Raw genomic sequence first — 17,943 nt, 5'->3', positions numbered from 1 at the left:
GCAAGATTCCATTAATTGATAATAACAAGTAAAGCCGTAAAGTCAAAATCCATACAACGACGACGACGACGACAAGCTTATCTTTCCTTCATGGGAGCATTCATTTTAACAATTTGACATGTAACCCGATGTCCGTTGACCGTTGACCTCAAGAACTCAAGATGCAAAAGACAAAAGACAAATGTCATTTTGCAAAGTTGCTTTGTTGAAGTGTGTATGTGAAAAGGTTGTGCATATTAGTGGATTTTTTCCAAAAAACATTTGTAATTTGACATTTGACTTTTACTTTATGTATTCATCATTTTAAGTATAACGACATATGTATTTTACATCTTAAATAGGTATTTTCTATGATGTATAATAACACTTTCAACATACATTTAGTTTTGGCCCTTAAATCCCGCCATAGAGATTGTCATTCGTTTGAGACTTGTAACACAACGATTGAATGTAGTAATTTCTAGATCCAAATATTAGCTCTTTTAGTTTTGCTATGGACCTTATAAGGTCCATGGATTTGCTGATGTTTATATTCAAATGTAGCTTAATATTTTGAAAAGGTGTTTAAACCAGTTATGTTAGTTAATCAACAACAAAAATCGGTCAATATGGCATTCTTTTTAGTTATAATGACGCAATACGGCCAATCCCGTTTGTTCTCGGTAGACTAGTATATTCTGGCATGTTGCGCTTTACAGTACACAGAGCATATTACACGTCATTGACAAAGGTTAACTATAAATAGATATAGATCACATGACCTAACCATTGACTATATAATGTCCAATGATCGTCGAAATCTTAAGATTCTCTACAACAATAAATATTGTAAAACAAGTTTAATAAGGTAGGTTTACATTTTCCGATTTATTTTGAGCTTTAGTAAGAATGGGGATGACAGAATAATTGTGTAGGATTGCCATCAAGTCTGGATAAGGAACATTATTCACCACTTTATATTTTATTAATAAAAATTTAATTCGTAATCACATAAATAATATATAATATAGGTATTTTGTCGTTTGGTTTGAGAAATATCTTTCCGGTGTCGACGTTTTTTTATGAATAATATTCTTCGTTTTACAGAAATGGGGTTGATGCCAATGTCAGCAAGGTGGGTATATTGAAAATATAATTTGCTTATCCAGTTACAATTGGACAAATATCTTTACATAAGCAAAAGTGTTCTTGACAGAGACTAATAGTAATAGTCCTTCATGATATTGCTTCCATGGAGGCTTGTACTTTTTTTTATTGTAAAGGAATCGCTGGAATTAGGAAAATTATAACTAATCGATATGCTCTCTATAAGCCGTACCTGATCATTGGTATCACATGGGTAATTATTTTAGATTTTATATCCTTACTTCAAGCTTTAGTTGTTCAAAATCAACACATTTCCCCTTCCATCTTGTGTTAATATAAACCTGCATTTCTATTTTCAGGATTTTCAAAACAGACAGCTGTTTTAAAGAGACTAAGAAAAAAAGGACTGAAGAAGAAAGACTTGTCAATGAAGCTGAATTGGACCAGAAGTTTCATTTCAGAGAAAGAAAGATTAGAAACCTTTCAGTGGTGGCCATTAACTCATTCAGCAAGACCATATGAATTTGTACAGGCAGGTTTTTACTATAGTGGCGAGCGAGATAAAGTCATCTGTGCATTTTGTAATGGAGAGCTGTCGAACTGGAAACCTACAGACAAACCCATGGAAGAGCATCGCCGAAGTTTCCCAGATTGTATATTTGTCAAAGATAGCATGAGACCAATTCAGAATGGGGCTTCTCCAATAGTAAATGAGTCTGTGTATTACAGGCAACCTGTCACCAACACAGCTGTAATGTACAGCCCAGCCAAATCTCATGTTCCCACCATGGTCCAATCATCGCCTGCCTATAACAGATTAACAGAAACACAACCAAGAACTGTTGAAACAAATTCAAAGCACACATATCTTCATCCCGTGGACAGGCCTTGTTGTACTCCACAAGCAACTAGACAAAATGCATATACTGACTATACAAAAGAACACAACCGTTTGAACAGCTTCACGAACTGGTCAAGTAGAAACCAAACACCACAGGAATTAGCTAGGGCTGGTTTCTATTATACAGGAATTGGTGACCGTGTCCAGTGTTTTGCGTGTAAAGGTATCGTAAAGTTCTGGCAGTCTGATGATGATCCATGGATTGAGCATGCCAAGTTCTTCCCTAATTGTCCATACTTAAAGCTCTGTATGGGAGAGGAGGTAACAAGTGCTATACACAAGGAAATAACACATATCTATCCCAGGGAGTGCATAGATAGCAATGTCGACGAGGTTGACATATGTCGCTGATAGTTATCAATTCAGTTAAAACCAGCCCATGCTCATGTCCCTCCAGAACCAGTTTAAGGACTGCTGATATTTAACACTGACAAATTATTCAAATATCCAAGGAACATATATACATGGGGAAGCGATGTAAACTTGTGCACTTGTCTTTGCAACGAAGAACAGACAACTGGAGGCTGTTCTATGTATCATATTTTTTCGAAGTTCATAAAGAGGAATTGGGTGCCAGAGCGGTCTAACGTATACAATTTGGATATATTATCGATTCAAGTATTGTGTTTTCAAACCAAAGCTTGTATGTGATGGGGAGTAGAGTTGCCTGGTTTACCTTGTGGATTTTGTTCTGTTACCTCCTAATGCTAAAGACCCATAGGAGCAATTGAAATAAAAGTATACTTTTATCACATGTTATTCCCGAAATGACTCAGTTTAATTGGATTTTAAACCTGTTTTTATGATGTTTAAGAAGAAAATAAAGTATTCTAGTGCAGAAAGTTAATTTTATCTTATGTGGAAATTCGCACACATGACTGTGTATAATACAAGCACACTTGTGAAAAATAGATGTAGATTCATTTACAGAACTGAACCCAAAAAAACACATTTGATACAAAATATTTGTCTTGTTACAAATTCTACTGAATAGTGCAATAGAAACTCAGGGATATGTATTTATTTAATTTCATTTGTTCAGATTGATCTGTCAGTTATATATTATTAATGTATTTATATTGTTGGTGTATATTTGTGAAGCAGTGGTTACATGCATTATTGACTCTGGAAAGAATTTTATATTTAGAATAAAAACATAAATACCTAATTGAGAATATAAAGATAAATATTTATTTATTTAGAATAGTACTATTTATTCTTACATTTTAATTAGTTTGGTTTTATATGAATTACAAATTTTACTTTTGTTTATTAATTATGTATTTTCTTGTTGTTAATTTATGTTAAAATATTTTATTTTCTTTATAAAATACCTGATTTAGGATATAATTATAAGGATACATATTTATATATATTACAAATTTTACTTTTATATATTGACTTATCTCTTTTTTTGTTGTTGTTAAATTAACTATGTTGATACAAATAAATTGCATTTAAATAATCTTTTTATGGCCTTGTTTATTTTATACCCTTGTTTCCTGATATTATCTAGGTTTGTTCGTCTGTTCTTTAGACATGCTTCTAGGTAAATTTAATTCAGATTACTGCCCTGTAAACCTCATCGCTTTACTTTGACCTAGGCTTATTAAGACTGGCGCACACTACGCGACGACTAAGGCGATTTCGGTCGCCGACGATGAAAAATCAAAACTCGCCTAGTGTGCGCACTCGATCGCAAGCGATATTTCGTCGTCAATATCAGACTTGTTTGATATGATCGCCCAAGTCGTCGCTTCATCGGTAACAAATCGTGTAATGTGCTCACCTCGGCGACAAGTTAAGCGACAACGAAGAAAATAAATTAAACCAATCATTTTTGGTTATTCTTCTCATGTGACGTAACCACACACAAGATTTCTCAGAATTTTTTTCTGGTGCATACTGCATGTATAATATTAAGTGACTCGGGTAATCTAATTTAGCCCTAACTAACTAATTGAAATTTAGTTTGGAATTCTGGCAAAGCTGTCGAATACATATGGTAGTCAGAGTGGATTGTTCCGTCTATATAGCAATGTACTCAATAATAATATAGTCCTAGGATTCATGGATGGTAATTAGAATGGGCGTTATTTTTCCAGTACCTGTAGCGAGAAAACGGAGAGTGACCGTCGATCTCCCACCTGGGCTTATTGGTTGTCTCATCTTGGTTGTTTATTTTGGCAATGAGAGGATATTTAGGATTCTCTGGAATATTTCTGGACTCCTCCTCACGTAGCTTGTTTTTTATACATGCAAGAAAGAGTCGCCCAATTTGAGCTAGTTACTTATAATACTATAAACGCACTGCACTTGACGGGTGTTGTATTAAGACGGCTACGCCGCCGCCTGATCATCATGTACAAAACAATATTAATTGAAGTATTCAACGCAATGAATTTACAGGTGTCACATGATGAAGCACGTGACAGGGTGTTTTTTTCGTGATCGCCAAAGTCGTCGTGTAGTGTGCGTAATCAACTTAATTCAGGTGATATTTGTTGCCAGACTCGTCGCTTAAGTTGTCGCATAGTGTGCGCCAGGCTTTAGTGTTGTTTGGAACTTAACCCCATATTATTCTTCCTTATGCTTTAGAATAATGTAGAGTTTAAAAAGGCATTATCATTCTAACCGAGAAAATAAATTCTATTTATTTTAAATGACACTGTATTGAAGACAATGAAAGATTATTAAATTATTTCAACAATGTAGTCAAATCAAAAATTATTTTTTGCACAAAGTGACTCTTTAAGTGATGCTTATATAATGGTTATAATTCTTGAATTTTATTAAAGAGGAAATAAATTGCTGTAATCAAGAAAATATGAACACTGATATAAGTAGTAAATATAGACAATTAAATAATTATGTACAACATCTCACAACAATAAAACCCCTTTGGCTCATCGTCACAATTTGACTGGGTATATTTTTTGGCTTGGTTTCTTGTGAATGGGGGTCTGTGAAAAAGCATAGTCACATTTCTAAATAACTATCAAAATTGATTTGTCATATGTTGCTTCACTTTCTCCATAGTCTATGATAGATTCAAACAATTTCAAACTATACAATAAGTCACACCACTCTCACTGTATTAAAGTTATCAAACTCATAAAGTACCAACCAACCAAATTGCTTAAACTGAACAGAAAATGGTCATTATAAGCTTAGTCAAGGTAATGATATAATGAAACTATACACCGAGTTTCATCATTCTCACATAATTAGAATCAGAGTTTTTGTCCCAAAGCATCAACCAATCAAAATGCTTATCTCTGGTTAGCTTAAGCAGAAAATGCTCATCTTCGAACTCATTTAAAGCATTCACCTAATAAACACCTAGGCTAAGTTTGAATATTATAGTTGAATTAGATGGAGAGTAATTGAGTCTCAAAAGTCTGACATACAAACTCAATGAATTATCGGTGGCGTACATATTGATTTTGTTCGGAGGGGTGCTTAGCAAAAATGAGACAGACTGATGCACAAGCCCCTAATACGAGTGATGCAGCCACAGGTCGAGCCCCGCAGGTGCAAGCTTTCTAGGAGAATCTGGAGGGCATCTAGAATCTCTGAAATACCATTTCCTGGACTTTGAGGGAAGATTTTGCAGAATTCTGATGATCAGAAAACACTTATATTATAACATGATTAAAATTGAGTACATGGGAATTCATGTTATTTATTAAGAATTTTGCAAGAACTTATAAAGTACTGTGAATCTGTGACAACTTATGAAAGTGATAATAATCACATCATTTACATGGAACAAAAATCTTCCATATATTGTTGGGGTGAATATACATAAATTAGCAAAGACATGACTATGTCCTCATATTTTTATCAAGTGTCCGCACTTAGTCAAGTTTGATTACCAATCAGCGATTTTGTCATGGCTGATCATGTCCACCAGGTCACACAAGAGTCAATAATAGTTCATTGAGACGTTCCTGTTTCATTACTGAATGCATAACAGTTTTTACTAATTGTCACCTGTCTTTCGAAGACACTTTTTGGTAAACAATAACTCTCCTTCATCATATGAGGTAGAATGTTTAAACTTGGTGTAGGTGTTTATAAGGTGAATGCCTTGATGGAGTTTGAAGATGAGCATTTTCTGCTTAGGGTAAGCAGAGGTAAGCAATTTGATTGGTTGATGCTGTGGGACACGATAACTTTGGTTCTAATTAAGTTAAGAGTGATAAAACTTGGTGTATAGTTTAATTATAATAATACCTAAGGTCGATAATGAGCAAGCAGATCGATAAGTAATTTGATTGGTTGAGACTTCGGAGCTTTGATTGAGAGTGGTGAAACTTCGACTTTGTGTATAGTTTCATTACATCAATACCTTGCCTTAGTTCGATGATGAGCATTTTCTGTTAAGTTAAGTAGATACTTCAATCTGATTGGTCGAGACATTGGAACACAATAACTCTCCTTCTAATAGAGGTACCGGTAGAATGTTCAAACTTGGTGTAGGGGTTCAATCATGGACATTTTCTATTAATTTGATTGGTTATGACTTTGGAACACAATAACTTTGGTTCTAATTGGATGAGAGTGATGAAACTCATTCTGTCAATTCATTATACCAACAACACCTTGACTAAGTTTGATGATGAATATTTTCCGCTTAGGCTAAATAGTGATAAGCAATTTGAATGGTCAAGACTTCGGAACATAACAACTCTGATTTTAAATGCGGTAGAATGTTTAAACATGGTGTAGATGTTCATTAGGTGAATGTCTTGACTAAGTTAAATGATTAACATTTTCCACTAAAGCTAAGCAGAGCTAAGCAATTTCATTGGTTGATGCTATGGGACAAGATCGACTTTGATTCTAACTACATGTAATTGAGAGTGATAACTGAGTTTGATCATGAACATTTTCTGCTTAGACTAAGATTTGATAATCAGTTTGATTGTTTGATACTTTTCTAAAAGATAAATGGGTGATTAATTAGTATGTGTCATCTATATTTTGGGGATATCGGCAGAGGACATCAGCCTCATTTGTGGCTTGTTTGAACTTTGAAAAACTGGCTTGTATTGTAATATCCAATCAAAGCAATCATACTTATTTATACACCGGTAGCACGATTTACCTAAATCCACCATTATTTAAACTCGTAGAATAATAATTTAAATCTATATTTGATAATATACTGTACTTTATGCCAAATTGTCACTTTTAATTTAAAATTGTAACGTTTTTGTTTCAAAAATGTCCTTTAAAATGCAATTTTCAAGCAAGTTTGGAAATTGTAACCAAGAGTCATAACTTGTGAATTTGTTTACGCCCAAGCTCATTATAAAAATGTTCCTTGATTTCTTGGTGGGGGATAATTATTCAACTTATAGGATGGCCATGCATTGTGCACAGTAGGCTAATGCTATTTAACTAAATAGGAGTGTACCAACAACATTCTTATTCACATCTCTGACTAATATTATGTAGCTGTGACTCTAAATTATGTTTATTTTGAAGGGTGGGACATCAATACTTTATGTGTGAAGTTTTCCTTTTATGTAAGATATCTGCAGTATAATTCAGTATTGAGTCATTCTATTAATGAATGAATTAAACCTTTGACCAGGCCTTTAGTTCATTGCTAAGGACAACACTTCAGCTATAGCAACACAAGTGCTATACTTCATAATTACTATTATACAATTACAACAGGTTCACAAAGTCTATTTCATAACCTCTATAGGCTCTAGCTAATGGAAGACTATTGACCACAATATACCAAAATACCGGAATACACTTTAAAAGTGTGAACTTCATCACAATTATTATTCATAAAATTGTATTTTTGATCATAAGTGGACTTTTATACTTGAATACACAACAAAACGCCAGAATAAACTTTAAAAATTCCCAAATATGTAATATTAATATGGTAGATGGTTTTTATACGCTCACATTTTTATCACACTGATCAGCAGTGAATATTCATTCGACCCTACAACGACTGATAGAGATGACATTGGTTTTGCTTAATGAGCCCCCAATATTATCTTTTTTCCTTCTGCAAATTAAATTCTAGAACAATTTTTTTTAAGCATTAGAGCAATAAATAAAGGTGTTTGAAGTATATGTAGGTAAACAATATTTCCTATTTAGTCTAATTTCTAAATGGGTATGTAAAATGAGTAAAGGACACCATTCTGCCCGGACCAGTAACGTCTTATATATGTAAACAGTGCACGCCCCATTGAGCCAGTGATTGACGCTGCTGTATGTGACGTCATATGTTGAAAGCAGTCATCTTTTACAGAGTTATTAGAAGACTTTCGTAATACTCTGTGAAACAGATTGCATTTGTATGTGGACATAAATTGTCATCGCCCCCGTCCGTCCGTTCACAATTTGTTTGTGGATAGTCTACAGGTCACAATTTTTGTTCCCCGCCTTTCTAAGAAAGCAGGGTACTATTAAAATGGGTTCGTCCGTCTGTCTGTCTGACTGTCTGCCTGCCCGTCACAATTTTTGGGACATAATAACTTTCCTTCTAATTGAGCTAGAATGTTCAAACTTGGTGTTTATTAGGTCAATGCCTTGATGGAGTTCGAAGATGGGCATTTTCTGCTCAGGGTAAACAGAGATATTGAATTTGATTGGTTGATGCTTTGGGACATGATAACTTTCTGATCAGGGTAAGCAGAGCGATAAGCAATTTGATTGGTCGAGACTTCAGAACACAACAACTCTCCTTCGAATTGAGCTAGAATGTTCAAAACTTGGTGTAGGCGTTGATTGGGTGAATGCCTTGATGGAGTTCAAAGATGAGAATTTTCTGCTTAGGGTAAGGAGAGATAAGCAATTTGATTGGTTGATGCTTTGGGAAACAATAACTTTGGTTCTAATTAAGTGAGAGTGACGAAACTTGGTGTATAGTTTTCATCACATCGATACCTTGACTAAGTTTGATTATGAGAGAATTTTCTTCTCAGGGTAAACAAAGCGATAAGCAATTTGATTGGTCAAGACTTTGGAGCTTGAAAAATTTTATTCTAATTGAGTGATAGTGGTGAAACTTCGTGTATAGTTTTATTACATGAATACCTGTACCAGGTTCGATGCTGAGCATTTTCTGCTTCACAAAATAGAGACTTCAATCTGATTGGTCGAGACTTTGGAACACAATAACTCTCCTTCTAATTGAGGTAGAATGTTCCAACATCCAAATTGGTGTAGGTGTCTATTCCGTGAATGCCATGACATAGTTCGTTCATGCGCATTTTCCACTAAGGCCAAGCAGAGATGAGCAATTTGATTGATTGAGAATTTGGAACATGATAACTTTGGTTCTAATTGAGTGAGAGCGATGAAACTTTGAGTATAGATTTATTTTATCAATATCTTGACTAAGTTCGATAATGAGAATTTTCTGCTTAGGCTAAGTAGCAATAAGTAATTTGATTGGTCAAGACTTTGGAACATAACAATTCTGCTTTTAATTGAGGTATAGATGTTCTTAAGGCGAATGTCTTGACGGTGTTCAATGATGAATATTCCCGTTAAAAGCTAAGCAGAGCTAAGCAATTTCTTTGGTCGATGCTTTGGGACAAGATAACTTTGATTCTAACTGATGGAGAGTGATAAAACTTAGTGTATAGTATCACTCACTACCAGGTAGTTTGAAAGTGTACATTTTATGTTCAGACTAAGCATAGATAATCAGTTTGATTACTCGATACTTTTGAAAAAGACAAATGTGTAATTAATTATTATCTGTCATCTGTTGTTTTTTTTTGATTTCGGCGGGGGACATCAGCCTCACTGTTGGCTTGTTATCTCATTTTGACGAAACTTGACATATAGGTTTATCTCCCAAAGATCTTGCTTAGTTTCGATAGTGGCATTTATTGGACCACTTTATGGATTATGGCCCCGGATTGTACAAAAAATCATGTTTTTAGCTTGTGAACACTTAAAATGTATGTTTATAACCCAAAGATCTTGTTTCCTTTCGATATTCATGCATATTAGACCGTAACTGCCTGGGTTATGGCCCCATATGGTACAAAAAATCAAATTTTTTGGCTTGGGGTTAATCTCTAGAGGTCACAATTTTTATCTGATTTTAAAAAAAACTGTTCGAATATATCACTGTTACAACATAATGACGGTTAAGTTCGAATTGAAAATAGGACCGAAACTGCCAGACAAAATGGCCGCTCTATGTATGCAAATAGTGTAAAACTATATAATACTAAGGTTGTGGACCCTCTAGAGGTCACAATTTTGATCTGATTTTGATGAAACTTAAAATATACTTTATATCCCAAAGATCCTGGACCCTCTGCAGGTCACTGCATTTTGAATCTGATATTGATGAAACTTAAAATGTATGTATATATCCCAGAGATCTCGATTCATGTTGATATTTGTGCATATCGGACAGTAATTTCCTGGATTATGGCCCCTGATTGTATGGAAAATTGTGTTTTTCACTTGTTGTTCCTCTAGAGGTCACAATTTTTATTTGATTTGAAAAAAACCCTTTTACATTACACAATTACACCATAATGACAGCTGGGTTTCAATTTCATGACAAAATGGCCGCTCCCCGTACACAAATAGGTTGTAGACCCTGTAGAGGTCACATGTATTATCCAATTTCAGTGCCCGTCTTTATTAGCCCAGTTTAGGAGCAGAACAGTAGGACTTTAAACCCCATTTCATTTCCTATTTCAGTGAAACTTAAAATACATGTATATGTTTATATCTGATGTAAATATTTCTATAAAACCATCTACAATATTAATATTAATCTGAAGTCCATTAATGATCAAATAACGTCAACAAAGTCTTACACTAATAAGAATCACAAATATATAAATATTTCTATAACCAGTGGTTGCCAGGCAAGATACACCCACAGAGAAAAAAAAAGGCGATTTTAAGTAAAATCATGGGCCATAATTCAGGAAGGTACGATCTGATATGTGCAAATATCGAAAGTATCCAAGATCTTTGGATTATACACATGCATTCCGAGGTTCATCAAAATCGGATGAAAATTGTCACCGCTACAGTGCCCAGAACATAGAAACATGATTTTTTTTACAATCAGAGGCCATAATCCATGAAGCTACAGTCCGATACATGCAAATTTCGAATGGAACCGAAATCTTTGGGAGATAGACCTATATTTCAAGTCTTGTCAAAATCAGATAATAATTGTGACCAGTAGACTGTCCTAAAACAAATTATACGTCCAAATGAATATGTGGGCATATAAAAATTAATCATGGTCTACACGGTAAAGTTATTCTCTGATAGAAATTTAAAAACAGATAAAATCCTATTAATTTTCAACAATTTCTGTTAATTTTACTGTAGGAGTAATGACCTTTGATCAATTTGAAAAAATCGTGCCTGTGCTCTTAAAGCTATTCTGCAATAGTTCTGAAATTTAAACGCAAAGTTTCTGTCTATTACTTTTTAAAGGAGCTAAATCGCTAATATTTGGGACCTAGAAATTGACACAAATGGTCGTAACACATATAATAATGTAATATGAATGTATATAAACTGATTTAGATTCAATCGTTTCTGTTTTTATTGTAATTTCTAATCAGTTATTTTCGGCGAAATAGCCAAAAGTCTCAGTCGAATGGCAATCTCTAGCGTCTGGTTATTCCAGTCTATACCGGTAGTATTTATTGTGCATGCTCTCCAGATAAGAATATGACGTCACCGTTTGACATGACTTGTGGGATATGTCTAACCTCGTTCTTCGTTACAAATGCCGCTGAAACGCATTATGGTACACGATTCGTGTACCAATGGTAAAGTGTTTATATTGTCTTAAATATTGGATATCAGAAGACCATCTTTCCCTGGTAAGATCACAACATCAATGTTAAACTGACAAAGAATATGACGTCACCGTTTGACATGACTTGTGGGATATGTCTAACCTCGTTCTTCGTTACAAATGCCGCTGAAACGCATTATGGTACACGATTCGTGTACCAATGGTAAAGTGTTTATATTGTCTTAAATATTGGATATCAAAGGACCATCTTTCCCTGGTAAGATCACAACATCAATGTTAAACTGACAAATAATTTGTGCTTTCAATGTTGAAGACTTTGGATGATAATGAGTTAGAGACTTAGCTAAATTATTGATTTTCATTCATGTCCGAGGTAACAATATCATCTGATTATTGGTACATTTTTATACGCTCACATTGAAATGTAGTCATATGGTCTCACCCCCATCTGTTTGTTTAATATCCAATTGACTTAAAAAAAAACTATGCACATTGTTTATGGTCATGAGATGAAGAAACCTATTGATTTTCAGCGATTTCCGATAATTACCTTGTGGACGCTCAAGAGGCTAAATATAAATGACATATACTATTCAAAAAAAGTAGGGGATATTTGATTTTGGGGGCATAATACTAAAATATGCAAATGACTACGAAAAAAGTCACTATAGAACCTAACAGAAGAAACATTTCCAGTTACATGTGACGCCCAAACGCACCAATAGCTACCGCATGGAATGCAGGTGATGCTTGGGATCATCATGGGGGTCCAACCCAAGATTTGCACGACTCTGACTTTGAATGTTACAGTCATTGTGGCATTGAATTCCAGGGTGGAAACATCAGTTTAATTGTTTTAGTGACCAGAAAACAAATTTTGATATGCGTCGGCTTACCCAAAATGAAAGGTTACGTGCCCTTGGCATGCTACAGATCGGCACAACACAGGCGGTTGTGGCGCGGACGATGAATGTTTCTCAGTCTGTCATAAGCAGGCTATGGTCCAGATACCGTGATACACAATCTGTACAGGACAGACCACGCTCAGGTCGACCAAGGGCGACAACTCAAGCCCAGGATCGATTTATCCGTACCTTGGCCTTGAGAAATCGTGTCATCACAGCAAATCAGATCAGCGCTCGTCTTCAAACAGACACTGGTGTGAGAGTGAGTGGCCAGACGATTCGGAATCGACTGCATAGGGGTCACCTTCGCGCCCGACGTCCTCGGGTGATCCCTTGTTTGAGAGATCATCACATTCAGGCAAGACGTCGTTGGTGTAGGGATCGTCAACACTGGGATAATCGACGCTGGAGCAATGTGATGTTTTCAGATGAGTCAAGGTTCACTGTTGATTTTTTGGACAGACGTAGGAGGGTGTGGCGTCGTCGAAACGAGCGCTTCCAAGACGTTAACGTCATCAGACATGATCGATTTGGGGGTGGTTCTGTTATGGTGTGGGGAGGCATCACTGTTGCAGGGCGTGTTACAGGCCAGTACTACCGGGACAACATCTTGGCAGTCCATGTTGTGCCGTTCGCACGACGTCATGGCTGCCGTTTCATCTACCAGGATGACAACGCAAGATGTCACAGGGCCAGGATCGTTACAGATTACCTCCAACAACAGAACATCACCACATTACCTTGGCCAGCACTGAGTCCCAATCCTCTCCCCCATCGAGCATGTCTGGGACATGCTTGGACAGAGGTTACGTCAACGTCAACAACGTCCTGCCAATGTCCAAGAACTTGCTGCTGCGTTGCAACAGGAATGGGACAATCTGGACCAAAATGACCTTAGACGTCTCATTAGGAGTATGCCACGTCGGATCAATGCTTGTTTGGCAAACAGAGGAGGATTTACCCGTTACTGACTTGGTTGTGATGCTGTGGTAACTTTGCTGTTTGACCCCGGGTATCATTTTACCCTTATAATGGTCAGTCTGTGCCTTACTTAGTCTAACGATCATTTGGAATAAATCGATGAATGTGAACTTCATTTCATTTTGTCATTTGTTTCTTCGTCAGTTTCATTAGGTGACTTTAATAACACTTAAAAATCAAATATCCCCTACTTTTTTTGAATAGTATATATCAATTTCAAAACAGTCAGATGATAAATGTAGTCTGAGAGTTGTTCACATAACATTGTAGACCAGGCCCCGAGTTCACAAAGCATTCTCAGACTCAAGTTAAGAATTTACTCAACTTTCAATCACTGTTTATGAGAAATAACTTTCATCCAAAAACATAAAACATAGCACATAGTTTCTTATTGATGTACTTGATACATTAAAACAACAAAAGTTTCATAAAGGGCTATATTTTAGTTAAAATAAGGTGAACAATTTTGAGTAAATTCTTAACTTAAGTCTGAGAAAGCTTTGTGAACTTGGGGCCAGGACGGATGGGAGCAACGGCTAAATGTAACTGTACTGTATTAGGTCACATCCTGAATTTAATTGAGTTATAACAGTAGGTTGTGGGTTTCCCTGTATTCAGTCTTAAGACCAACTAGAAATCAGCCGGATTTCTTCAAGTTTGGGAATGTGACCTCAAAGATTTGTTGAAGAGAATCCTGTCATCAACCTCTCAAAGACAATAAATAGTAGCCCAATTATTATCTATTCAGATGGTGTATTGTATAAGTGTCATATTACACTGCTCTATATTTAGAATGTAACACTAAAGCTAGATGGGTTTGGAATCAGATTCTATGAAATTTGAATAAGAGAATAAGAAAAACTAATCAAATTAAACACAGAATTAAACAAATTTAATAACAATTTAATAAAATTTAAAAAAATTGATTCAAATATTACATAATGTAATAATAAGCTTATTAATTTGATGTAATATCTACAGCAGCTTGTCTAAGCCAGGGTATAAAATATCTTACATTATTTTACTCATATACTTTGATATTGACCAATTTGATGTTAACCAATTAAATGATTTTGGAACTTTTTCTTGGGGAGATAAATATTCACAAGTAAAACAAGGGTTGTTGAGCACATTACGATTGTATAACTCTTGCCAATTATATATTGATTTCTATAGAAAGGGGCCAATATCGAAATATTAATGGCCTATTGATCATCGTACACTACTATTTACGAACTTATCAATAATCAGTAAAAGAAAATTTGATCCAAAATTATCTATTTTGGTGCAAAAATATGAACATTTACTGATTATTTACATACAGGGAAAAGGTCACCCCAAAACAATCTACATGTATTTGTTATTTAAAAGAGCTAACTCGCTAATATTTAGGACCTAGAAATTGACACAAATGGTTCGCAACACAAATAATAATGTAATATGAATGTACATAAACTGATTTAGTATTTATTGCGCATGCTCTCCAGATAGGAATATGACGTAACCGTTTGAGTTACTTGTGGAATATATCTAGCCCCGTCCTTCTAGTCCCTTGTTATAAATGGCACTTAAAGGCATTCGTGAACCGATGGTAAAATGTTTATTTTGTCTTACAATCTTATGGAAGCCTATAACTACCATTTATAATTTCTACTTTTCGCCCCTTCAAAACACGAAAGTCGAAAAGTGACCTTGAAAGTAGAGACTACATCAACTTCTGAGGCGAAAAGACAACAGTACGACAGCAAGCCAAAATCAAAGGTCGCTAATATCGCCATCAATACTAGACTTTATAAACTATTTTGTTAACGCGAATTTATTGTCAATGTCAACAAAACAGTACACCTTTAATAATGTATTATAACAATATTACTTATATTCTCTGTCACCACAGAGAAAGTGCATCCAGATTTTCCGGCGTGGTTCTCCCTTGTCAGTGATGCAGGACGGAGGGGCTGACAAGGAAAGCTGTCTAGTCGTTCGGATGGGACGAAAAACAGAGGTCCCGTGTACACATTGGCGTGCACGTAAAAGATCCCTTGGCAGTTGGAATTCGATATAAGAGTAGGCCGTAGTGCCGCTGTCCGGGCAAAATTTCCCTTATAGCACACTGTATGGCGTATGCCCGGCTTCATTAGCCCAGGTTAGGAGCAGAACAGTAGGACGTTAAAACTCCATTTCATTTCATTTCATTTCTGTCACCACAGAGTTCTTGATGTGGAAATTTACACGGAAATATTTATTTATGGCTAGGGATATGATATCATATCAGTCTTATCTAAATTAGATCCTGCTTCTTATCTAAATTATATCCTGGTTATATATATTATATCCAGGATATATATAATATATATAACCAGGATATAATTTAGATAAGAAAGATATGATATCATATCCCTAGCCATAAATAAATATTTCCGTGTAAATTTCAACATCAAGAACTCGTAGTATTATTCTTACAATTTCTCGTACAATAGGGGCCACAAGGCAAGAAGTTAGGCCCGATATACGCGAACATCAAACCGAGATCTTTGATACATAAACATATAATATTAAGTTTTTTTCAAAACCGGATACAAATTGTTAGAGGGACCACAGCCTTCGATCCGATTATCACAAAATTCAAACCCAGGGTGTAACGGTGTATATTTAAACGGTTTTTAAAATCGGGTATAAACTGTAATTTTTGGTACACCCGGGGTCCATAATCTAGGAGGTTACAGACCGATATGTGCGAATATGGAAAGAAACAAAAATCCGTGGAATATAGACATATATTTTAAGTTTGATCAAAATAGGATAAAAAAATTGTGACTTCTACAGTGTCCACAACCTTGGTATTATATACTTTTATACTATTTGCGAACGAGGAGCGGGCAGTTTCAATCCGATTTTCATGAAATTCGAACTCAACCATCATAAGGGTGGAATGGTGATATGTTAGAACAGCTTTTAATATTGGATAAAATGCCAATATCAAAAGGAACCGCGTGTCCACAAATAAATTGTGGACTGACAGGGTCGACTCAATACACGTCCACTTGAAAATATGGGCGTACAAAAATAGCTCAGCATGATAAAACTTGGTTTTTGGAAGACTAAACAACTGATTTCAAAGACTTTATATGAAATGAGATTTTTATTTTAGAAATTAAAATGTTAAGTTATTTGATACTCCCACTGGCAGGTTAATAGTTGTCAACGCTTATGTAATTTATATTAGGGCAATACTACTCAAGACGGACATGTTGTTTAGATCAGCATACCAAGCAATTAAAATCAGTGAACCGGACCAAACCCAAACATCCAAAATTTAGCACTTTTTTCTAGATAGTCCTAGCACTGTATTATGTACTTTCCCCCTCGAATTTACTGGTAAAACAATTTTTGTCCTTGCTAATTATGTGAATGAATTGTTGTTCAGTACAGTTCTTAAAATTGGCTGGAATTGTTCTAAGCCAGAATTCTATTGAAATTCTTTGATTGCAGATTGCCTGTATTTTGTATCTTTTATGTTTATATATTTCAGTTCTATAAGAACAGAGAAATTAAAAATATTAGATAAAGAGAAATTTGAAGATCTAAAGATTCGGTATGGTGCTGATTTACCGGACCAACTTTATTTTAACAAAGGATTGTAAAATATGTCAGGAACATGTAAAAGTATTATCTTATAATGATGGGTTATTTTTTTTTAGGTCCCAATTTTGTGACTGGTCCCTTCCCCCATAAACAATAAAGAAGAAAAAAAATGATTTCTGTGTGGTATTATAGTGGACAGTGAGACATTAAGTGATACTGTTATTTCAATATATTACACAATGCCTCGCTGAAGACCATTAAACAACTTAAAATACAGACAATATCCTGTACCTATGCGCAAGTTGAATATTCATCTAGTATTAAATAATGTATGACTGTCAGGTTGCCAGTGCCTTTATTTGAAATAATGGTATGCCAGCATCAAAGGATGGTGTTACATTTGTATTTTAAAAAAAAAACATTATAAAATTGGTCGCTTCAGGACATATTTTCCTTAGCCCCGTAGTCTTCTAAATTTTTAACAATGCATCTGTGCATCTTAATTGATCCTGTATACTGTTCAGAAGTCAAAGAGAAGATAGGAATATTAAAGGGTTGAGTTTCCATTAGACCAAGCTGGAAGTTTGGAAAACTACTTTATATTTTACTATGAACCTAGTATCATTTGCGGATAATATGATGCTTTTGGTTTGAAGTTTCATGTTGGTATGTCCTTGAAATCATATTTA

The 17,943-nt window shown here is 35.1% G+C and overlaps 1 protein-coding gene and 1 long non-coding RNA gene across 2 annotated transcripts in view; both read left to right on the top strand.

Moving 5' to 3' along the window:
- The window catches only part of LOC126808830 (sideroflexin-2), a 71,468-nt gene extending 53,839 nt beyond the window's left edge, over positions 1–17,629 (top strand). Inside the window, exon 11 of the mRNA XM_050533820.2 lies at positions 17,202–17,629. Coding sequence (XP_050389777.1) covers positions 17,202–17,313 — 112 coding nt within the window. The 3' untranslated portion in view covers positions 17,314–17,629. The remainder of the gene's footprint in view (positions 1–17,201) is intronic.
- Positions 733–2,021, top strand: LOC130010601 (uncharacterized). The gene is made up of 3 exons (XR_008785903.1): positions 733–847; positions 1,087–1,114; positions 1,446–2,021. It is a non-coding gene; the product is annotated as an uncharacterized LOC130010601 (long non-coding RNA).
- Positions 17,630–17,943: the final 314 nt, after the last annotated feature.

The sequence above is a fragment of the Patella vulgata genome, chromosome 1, assembly GCF_932274485.2.
Source record: "Patella vulgata chromosome 1, xgPatVulg1.2, whole genome shotgun sequence".
Taxonomy (NCBI): domain Eukaryota; kingdom Metazoa; phylum Mollusca; class Gastropoda; family Patellidae; genus Patella; species Patella vulgata.
The sequence above is the reverse complement of the archived record's forward strand: the minus strand, read 5'-3'. Positions and strand labels throughout refer to the sequence as shown.